This window comes from Lampetra planeri, chromosome 30 (assembly GCF_965212315.1).
Source record: "Lampetra planeri chromosome 30, kcLamPlan1.2.h2, whole genome shotgun sequence".
NCBI lineage: Eukaryota > Metazoa > Chordata > Hyperoartia > Petromyzontiformes > Petromyzontidae > Lampetra > Lampetra planeri.
The window spans coordinates 2683244-2693016 of NC_136136.1; the positions used below are offsets into that span (position 1 = coordinate 2683244).

Sequence of the window (9773 nt, forward strand, 5' to 3'; positions counted from 1 at the left end):
CTCTGGTAACGAACAAAGGTTTCGCCAAAGATATCCCAAGACTAGCTGAACACTGTCTAAAGAACACCTATTTCTCGTGGAAAGGTGACTTCTATAAAAAAAAAAGGAAGCAGCAGCAATGGGCTCTCCTTTGTCTCCTGTGCTAGCGAATTTGTACATGGAAGATTTTCAAACAAAAGCAATAGCTTCAAACACACTAAAACCCTCTGCTTGGTTTAGATATGTGGATGACACATTGGTGGTCTGGCCACACGGCAAAGATACACTTAACGAATTTCTAAATCATCTCAACTCGCAAAACCCATCCATCCAGTTCACCATGGAAGTAGACGCTGACAGAACTTTACCATTTCTGGATATTCTGCTTGGACGGGGTCTAAATGGTAAAATAACACACAGCATTTACCAAACGCATACTGACGCCTATCTGAATGCAGTCACACCATCACCCCGCAGAGAAATCTGCTCTTATCAAGACGCTCATTCATCGAGCTAACAAAGTGTCAGATGATGACAGTCTGAGAAGTGAAATTCAACATGTTAAAGAAGCGCTGCAAATGAACGGTTTCTATGATGCACAAATCAACAGGGCATTGGATGCCAAAACCAAATCAAATAACACGAGCACTGAAACTGCCCAAGTAATTAAAACGATCAAAATACCGTACATTGCGGGAGTAACTGTAAACTAGCCAGATGTTTGGAAAAACAAACATCCGAGTCAGATATGGCACGGTACATAAAATACAGAAATTCATATTTTGTACAAATATATATTACCGAAGCTATCAACAGAAGCTGTGTACAGGATTAACTGCACTTGTGGAAAATGTTATGTTGGGCAAACAGGATGAATGATCAGCACGAGACTAAAATAACATCAGAGATATATTAAATACTCCCAAATACAACTGTCAGTAGTAGCAGAACACGCGTGCCAACAAGGACACTCAATTGATTTTGATAGTTGAAGTTCTGTGCAAAACTAGCTCCTACTGGCCAAGACTAATTCGTTTATCGAAATTGAAAGAAATTATTAGTTTAACCGTTCGGATAGCTACCGACTTAGTGCTGCGTGGAAGCGAATAATCAAATAATACATTTTTAAATGCATGCCTACAAAGGGCAGCATACTTCAATAGGGATTAGCGTTGGTACGGCTATTTTAATACACACAATGGACAGGAAGGACAATATCAAAGGGCTCGCATAATGCGCATGCATAATGTACGTTGGCTCATTAATCCCCCACCCCCTACCTTTGCGCAAGACCGCAGAAGTGTGGTCACCAAATCTACGCCTCTATATAGAAAACGAGACAGGTGGACTTCTCCACGAATCTGGCTGTCGCCTGACGGAGCTTGTTGTAATTACTGGCGAAACGTCGTACCCAGATTGTAAATGTTGTGGCTTGGCTCTCCAACACACCGGTGTGCTGTACTAGTGACGAATTGGCACGTTCTGTTTACGTGACAACCCTTACTAGTTGGCTGTGTCGGGTGGTGGCGGGTTTTAACGACACATTTATATATTTATGCAATCTAACCCCAAAAAAACCTCTATGTTTATAAAAAAAAACCTACCTCTCTACTTTTACCATGCACACTGCCGAAATAGAATATTCTTTGAGCAATGGTCCCCTTTGAGACCAATAAAATATGCAATAACTTTTTGCGCGACTTGTGTTTGCAGAAAGTTTTACAATTCGCTACCCAAACACCGAGGAATTTGGATACTGCATTTGCCGTAAAAAATGTTGATTATGTTAACATGTTATATCAATATACAAATTTTTTAATATTAGTATTTGCCAATTTAGTCCATTTTTATTTCAATAGGTGAGAAGTTATCAATCACCACAAGACACTTGGACAATGTGATGCTGGATTATTCAGTGATGGATTTTCCAAAAAACACAATTATAGGCTTTAGTGGAAATTTAAAAATGTTATGCAGTGCGTGACACATGAATTATAATGCTGTTACCAATGACGTTTGTTTATGATATTTAGATTATGTTGGCACAGCCCAGCAACTGTGCGTAATGACAAATATCACTGTTCATTATCCTGTATCTGTGGACTCCGCAAAGTCAAACTGCCTTTGAGGAGCTCCAATTACATTATTGCCACGTCAGTTTGCACGAATTTAAGAGTTCTTATTTTGGTTATATCTTTAAAATAGAGGCATGCGAGAAATTAGTTTCTAGGGTACAGAAAATGGAAGGACAAAGGGAGACAACATATGAAAATACTTTAATATTACGGAGCAAATCTCACGAGCCCATTTGTTCTGTCAAATCACGTGCCATGCATATATCAGTAATGTGTAAAACAGTTCTATATTAGGTACTGGCTTAAAAATGTGTTAACAAGACACACCTGTTTCCCAGGTATACTCCTTTAAAAACCTCACGGTAGCTTTGGTGTGTCACATTTTGTTCTCATTATTCTATTCACCAAACATTGTAAAAGTTCAGAATATTTTAATTAACCATTGTCATCTTTTATATATTAAAGCATGTACCCCAATGACCTCAAGAATATTTTTTTTATAATCCGCATGATCGCACTAACGTGGTTGCATGTCCAAGTTTCTTAAATTCATGCCACGAGAATCAATAATTTTGCCATCAGAATCACGTTGGTTTCTAGAGTGAAATTTTAAATCCGGTGCTTCACCAAAAATTTCAACAAAATATCCTGAAATGTTTTTACATGGCGATAGCAGCTTGGCAGGGCACGTCGCCTGCCCTGAGTGAGGACAGAGGTGTTATATGAAGAATAAAAAGTACAAATTGATGCCCATCACAACGACAGCGCCCTGATGGGTTTTTCTAATCGGTGGCAGGCTGGTGCACATGACGGATTGAGCAGTGATTTTCCCCTATCTGCACCACAGTGCCGTGTCTATCATTATTTTTGGGGGAACTGAGCAGCAGTTTGTGCACCTAAAACCCAGCTCCCATAAAACTCTGGGTCCCCCGCTGGCTACTTCACAACTCCAGCCAATTGGTTATACATCACGATCAATGCCATCAAAGAGGATTTTCCACTCGCTCATCTGTATGTGTGGTCACGGACTCCCAACATCAGCAGCCGGCTTGCTGATGTTTTTTTTTACAAGATCGTTTATTATGTGGTTGAATCGTCAAACTGCCGAGGAGAGGCTGTACCAACCCGCATTTACGAGTACGCCCAAACGTCGATGTTAGGCTTCCCCCTGCAAATTAGCCACAACCACGTGGGGTCATCAATGATCTGAAACCGTGGCGGCATTTACACCATAGGTGATGGAACTGCGCGTCGCATTTCACAATGAAAATTATTATAATTATTCGTGAAATATGTACGGCACTTAAAAACACTACGGTGAGGATATATAGTTTTTTTATGATATAGTGGCCTATCAATTGATTTTTGTATTACATATAACGCCTTGTATCTGGCCAAGCAGTGGTAAAAAGGTAATATGTCGCAATGGTGTAATTGTATTAATATAGCATGTGCTATTCAACTTAGTTGAAGATTATTAATTATTGCTGTCCTATGTAGACAGCTGACACAAAGCTGCAGAAAAGATGTTAAGGAATGGCACTGCTGTCATGTTTTCATATTTCCCATTGAATTCACTCATCACTCGTGACCTGAATTATTGTCCCTAGGGAGGTGATGGCATGCGGGGGGGGGGGGGCAGTGTTTGCAAAAATGATGATTCAGAGACCGTATAAGATTGCTTGCTTTGTGACAGGCACATGGTCATAAATTGGTATTGTTGGACTGATGTGAGCGAGATGTACTATTTCTACCAATTGTGATACAATCAGTGTGAGAATGATGTGTTTTGGCTGCCTGCTGTGCACTGCCCAACACACACTTGGGGTGATTGAAGAGAGTGCTTATATATTTTTTAAGGTCACCACGCACGTACAGGTAACGAAAATCACAATTACACAATTATATATGGCTTTACATTCCATGGTAAACCGATTATCTTTACATTTTTACGGCCATATTTGTAAAAACAAACGACCACAAATGATACAAAAAGTAAAATGTAGGAAAATAAACGATTTAATAAAAGTCAAGATCATTTTCTTTTTATATTAAAACGTCTGTTATAAAGGACACGTGCCTTTTAAGGGAGCCTCTTTATTTTGGTAGGAAGAATTGCATAAAAGAAAGCTCACGTCTGCCCTCTGTCGGCACTTTTTGAATACATGCAGCTTGTACCTCTCAATATAAAAAAAACCATCCATTACCATGCTGCATATCAACGTCTAAAACATTCACGTGGATTTTAAATAGTTTATAAAATTGCATAGAGCAATCGGTGTCACTGAAGTGCATCAAAATACTGTAAAATTAGATGATACAAATATTTAACAACATTAATCATGTACCATCATATCGAGTCAATGCATCACCACTTTTTGAACCATTAAATAGCCATCATGTTTTACAATTCTCAAAACATTACAATCTAGCCAAAAGGCTTCATGACCAAAACATTTGACTAAGCTGCACTGTTTTCATAATATTTTTTTTAAATCCCATGTGAAATTCTTTCATCAGGTAGTGGTAGATTTGGGGCTTTTCCATCAAATCCGTTTTTGGTGCCTTCTGAAGTAACTATGCTTTTCGTGTCAATTTATACTCCCATGCTGAGGACTCGGTCTACTAAACAGACAGGTTAGTCTCATGCAAGCTGCGTTCATCCACCATACTGAAGGTAAAAACAAAAACCTCTTTCGGCTTCAATCCTAACACTGCTCTCCTCAAAAAAATCCTCCAGTCGTCCCTTTTCCCACATTTTACAAGCTTTGCTCAATTCAAGAAACGCATTCATTTTTACCTATTAACCTCAACAGTAAAGTTTTCTTACCGACCGCTTGGCATATTGGCGCCTGTGCTCAGCAACCGTGATTTAACAACAACAAAAACGCAAATATGCAATCGGTCACTTGAGCTCCGAAAAATCGACAATCACCGGCTCGTGACCCGTCGCTCGCACGAAGCGCATGAAGTCCGGCGTCCGCATGCCGAGCGTGGCCGCGTTGCTCATCGGGTGGCAGTAAACTCGCTCGTACGGACCCTGCTCGGACGCGATCTCGGCGTCCAGCACGAAAGTTACTTTCGGGCGGCTGTCGGGCTCGCCGGGGGCGTTGAAATCGGCCGAGTCGCGATACAGCGCAAGCGCGGTGGCACAGCCGGCCCCGACGCCCAGCGCCTCGCGCATGGCCAGCTCGTCGGTGAACCTCAGCGAGCCCGAGCCGAGCCCCAGGCGCTTTGAGAGCGCGCCGAGCGGCAGGGAGCGGTCGTGCAGGGCGGTGACGAGCCACAGGCCACCGCGCTTCTTGTCTCGCAGGAACAGGTTCTTGGTGTGGGCGCCAAGCAGGTGGCTCACATGCGGCATCATCTCGTCCACCGTGAACACCTGGACGATAGAGCAAGGCGAGTGCACGCATGAAGATTAGCATGTATGCACGTACAGCGCCAACATTCTGCCCCCTCTACACAAAATACTAAGCATTTGTCATTCTCTCTAAAGTTTAGCTATTTGATTCTAGATGTGAAGCTTTCGTGTCTGCAAGGATTCATACTTAGTTTTTTTCGGTAAAGTCACGTAGGTAAAAAAATGAAATTAAAATGAATAAATTATTATTTTATTTTTTATTTATTTTCATTTCATTTTTTTACCTACGTGACTTTACCGAAAAAACTAAGAGTATTAGCTATTTGAGGCAGTGCATCACTGCATGGTGGGCAAATGATCTGCGGATGGAGATATCACAGAACTGCTTAAAAATTCGAAACCAGGATCTCAGTTTTGGCAGCTCAGCACCATCACCTCTGAGTCACCTCAGAGTTGTGGCAATTTAAATTCCGGCTTCTCTTCCACTTCAGTAAAAATGTATTGCTGTGGTTGTCATACCTGATGATGATTGCTTGTGTTGCAATCGAAACGTCGTGATTTTATTTATTTATTATTTTTTACCTACGTGACTTTACCGAAAGAACCAAGAGTATGTATCCTTGCAGTCACGAAAACTTCAAATCTAGAATCAATTTTAATTTATTTCATTAAACAAAAATAGAGGTTCTTCCCCACCAACAAATAAAAACTAGTTGCACATTTGAAGTTAACTTTAGTCTCATACAACCATGCACTGGTGAGGGCACACTCTTTACTGAAAAGGTTGGCCCTTGGAAACAGTCCCTGAGAGCGTTAGGTGTAGGAAAATAAAGTTATATTTGATAATACTCTTAGTTCTTTCGGTAAAGTCACGTAGGTAAAAAAATGAAATTAAAATTAATAAAAATTTAAATAATAAACTCACGACGTTTCGGAGGCAACACAAGTCTCCGTCATCAGGTGGGACCGTCACAGCCAGATTTGCTGCATCAATATGACGGAGACTTGTGTTGCCTCCGAAACGTCGTGAGTTTATTATTTTATTTTTATGAATTTTAATTTCATTTTTTACCTACGTGACTTTACCGAAAGAACTAAGAGTATGAATCCTTGCAGTCACGAAAGCTTCAAATCTAGAATTATATTTGATAAGTATGTAGAAAACATTTACCCCTCCAGAAATTCAACAAACTCTTGACGATTAGAAGGCACTGTTTAATGAAATAATGCATTTTGTTACCTATCTTGTCTCATTCTTTGCTATCCTTTGAGTAACATATGCATATAATTTACAGACGTAATAAACGTGAAAAGTGATTCAATGCATTTATAAAGATAATAATAATAGTTGTTTTCATTTATTTTATTACATTTTTTACCTACGTGACTTTACCGAAAAAACCAAAGAGTATGAGTAATAATAAAACGGTTTTAATAAATTGTTACATTTTTAAGAATGAGCATTTGGGGTAGTGAAATTGTAAGTCACGTGTGAATCGAGTTCAGGGCAGTGGGGGATTGGTGAGGTGTAGGCATAGCACGTGGGTGTTAGGTACTGTATCTCTATTAATTTCTCAAGAGGCTAACTCCAATTCCCATTTCAATATGAAGGTCAATCAGACCACAGCCGCAGTGGTACATACGTAACAATGCTACACTGATTTCCACAATCACATCTCCAGTGATAGCATAGCAAAATACCTGCTAAATATACAGCATTTGCATGCATGACGTTCCACAATATTTAGTGTGCATTTCAGACACTTTGATGAACATGGGGTAATCATGAGTACAATCATGCAGTGAAGATTTACTCCGGCATTGTGTGCCAACAAAGTAGGACGAAAATTCACGTATAAATAAATTGTCCACCTTTCTTGATGAGGGGGAATTGCTCATACAACATCAAGGTGTCTGATGTACCCCGACAAGCTGACAATTTCTTCCATGGTCAAAGGGCATTCAGCTACGTGTTGTCTACTGTTCTTTCGTCCAAGTAGTTCACAGTTCCTATGATCACTGTGTCATTGCTTTCATGGCTTTATTTTGGTGATTTTCGAAAAGTTTTTTGGTTTGGCCATGTTTGTTTGTTGTAGTACAGAGTTACACTGATGGCCTTAATCTAAGTTGTCTTGTGGTTGTTGTTGTTGTTTGACTTGCATCCCACTGGGATATTTGCACAGGGTTGGCGTACGGTGATTTTTCTGCAATATTTTGCTGTCTTTTCTTGGATTTTCTGTTTGCACATAGTCACTTTAAGATGTTTTCTTGTTCATGTTTTTGTTTTTTGTTTGTTGCGGTTGCACCCGATTCAAGAGCCGAATGGCTCACAGGGATATACCTAATAAATTAACTTTGAACTTTGTGATTACACTCAGGATGGTCTGGCAACGGATAAAGAACGAGGCTGCATTAAACAATTTAAGTCTTTACTAAACAACTTCGGTGGCAACAACAAGCACTAATACAGATTTGAATTGTTTCATAAAGCCTTCAAACCCCCACTTAATGACCCTTATTTACAGTTGACTGTCCGAGGCCATCCCGGGTGTAATCATCTGAGTGCCGCGTGTTTGTGCCAAGACCCTCTTCCATAGCCAAGACCCTCTTCCTTAGCCAAGGTCCCCTTCCATAGCCAAGACCCTCTTCCTTAACCAAGACCCCCTTCCATAGCCAAGACCCTCTTCCTTAGCCAAGGTCCCCTTCCATAACCAAGACCCTCTTCCTTAACCAATACCCCCTTCCATAGCCAAGACCCTCTTCCTTAGCCAAGGTCCCCTTCCATAACCAAGACCCTCTTCCTTAACCAATACCCCCTTCCATAGCCAAGACCCTCTTCCTTAGCCAAGGTCCCCTTCCATAGCCAAGACCCTCTTCCTTAGCCAAGGTCCCCTTCCATAACCAAGACCCTCTTCCTTAACCAAGACCCCCTTCCATAGCCAAGACCCTCTTCCATAACCAAGGCACATTCGTATAGACAACAGCCCTTTAAAATGACGACACGTCGTGTATTATTGGGGCAGTAATTTCCACTGCGAGATTGCATCAATTTGTCGGCGAAATCCCACGGGCATCCAAGACTACTACAACAACAAAAACAATAAGCAAGTGTACAACAGAGGCATGCTTCATGCAGGGTCAATAAGCAATGGTTTTAATGAACGAAAACCTCGAAACAAGATTAGCAATGCACGATTAAGCAACGTGGTGGAACACCGCCGCGCTTTTACGTAACAGCATCGTGAAGTGATGCTATTTTTCCTCCGGATGACGATTGCTTGTGTTGCGATCGAAAAGTCGTAGTTTCTTATTTGTTGTTATTTTATTAGAACCTTTCTACGTGACTTTACCGAAAGACCCAAGATTATCGTGAAGTGATTCACTTGATCCAACGGAGCCGTCTGTCAAGCTCACGACGACGAAATCTTTTCGCTAAAACAACGTGGCAACGACAGCCGTGCCCACCGCAACAACACGATGTTTCGATTTAAAGCTTTCGTGACTGCAGGGATTCATCTTCTTGGTTCTTTCGGTAAAGTCACGTAGAATGGAAATAATAAAATAATAAAAAATAAAACATAATAAAATCCAATTCTCACGACGTTTCGGCCACAACGCAAGCAGCCGTCCCCAGGTGAAGAACAGGTCTGTCGAAACGACAGAGTCTGAATGATGTTGCGAAGACAACACGTTCAACAACAACAACAACAAACAATTGTGACACTCTTGTTTATCGAGTTGGCGTGTGAGCTTAAGCGAATTCACAGCGCGACGTGACCGCGGACTTGTTAACGAGGCTTAAGGAAACTCTTTGACGGAACGAGGCGCACGAAACACTTCAGCCGTCAGTGTAACAACGCAACAAGAAAGTTACAATCCCCTCACAATCCCGTCACCTCGGGGTGTTCCACACAGTCGAATTCGATGCCCAGCTTGTGTAGGAACGACTCCAGTTGACGTCTCAGATTCTCAGACGCCATGGCGAGCAAGTCTTGAAGCGTGGATATTATTATTGTTTAGGTGGATATGTCTGGATAACTGTGAATTGTAACCGTTGTTGTTGTTTCGAACGAACGGAAATTTAATGTTGAATGGGTTAATAGAAATCAATTAAAGTGACTTCCCCCACCCCCCTCCTCTTAGCGTTGCTCTGACGTGGCCTCAAAGCGGGTGGTGGGAAACCGACCCGGATGTATACATGTGTAGCACCGGCTTTAACACACAACAACAATAATAACATTCACTCCTCTATAACATTGACGCATCCGTGAGCGTGTCGTGTACATATTGCACGGCGGCAAACGACGCGGGTGTTATTTTAATCGAGCTGACCCGTTTTGGTGATTTGGGGCTTGTTT

The 9773-nt window shown here is 41.3% G+C and overlaps 1 protein-coding gene across 1 annotated transcript; it reads right to left on the reverse strand.

Annotated features, from left to right (window-relative positions):
- Positions 1–2236: 2236 nt before the first annotated feature.
- On the reverse strand, positions 2237–9741 carry LOC144728796 (prolyl-tRNA synthetase associated domain-containing protein 1-like). Its single transcript, XM_078608455.1, has 2 exons — positions 9312–9741; positions 2237–5436 (listed from the first exon to the last, which is right to left on the reverse strand). The coding sequence occupies exons 1-2, from the start codon at positions 9393–9395 to the stop codon at positions 4960–4962; spliced, it is 561 nt and encodes a 186-aa protein (XP_078464581.1). The 5' UTR covers positions 9396–9741; the 3' UTR covers positions 2237–4959.
- Positions 9742–9773: the final 32 nt, after the last annotated feature.

Excerpts from the sequence above, each read along its gene's own strand:
- LOC144728796 (XM_078608455.1), bottom strand. The coding sequence starts at position 9,395 with ATGGCGTCTGAGAATCTGAGACGTCAACTGGAGTCGTTCCTACACAAG. Across the intron at positions 5,437-9,311 it reads ACTGTGTGGAACACCCCGAG|GTGTTCACGGTGGACGAGAT; the intron begins GTGACGGGATTG and ends TCTATCGTCCAG.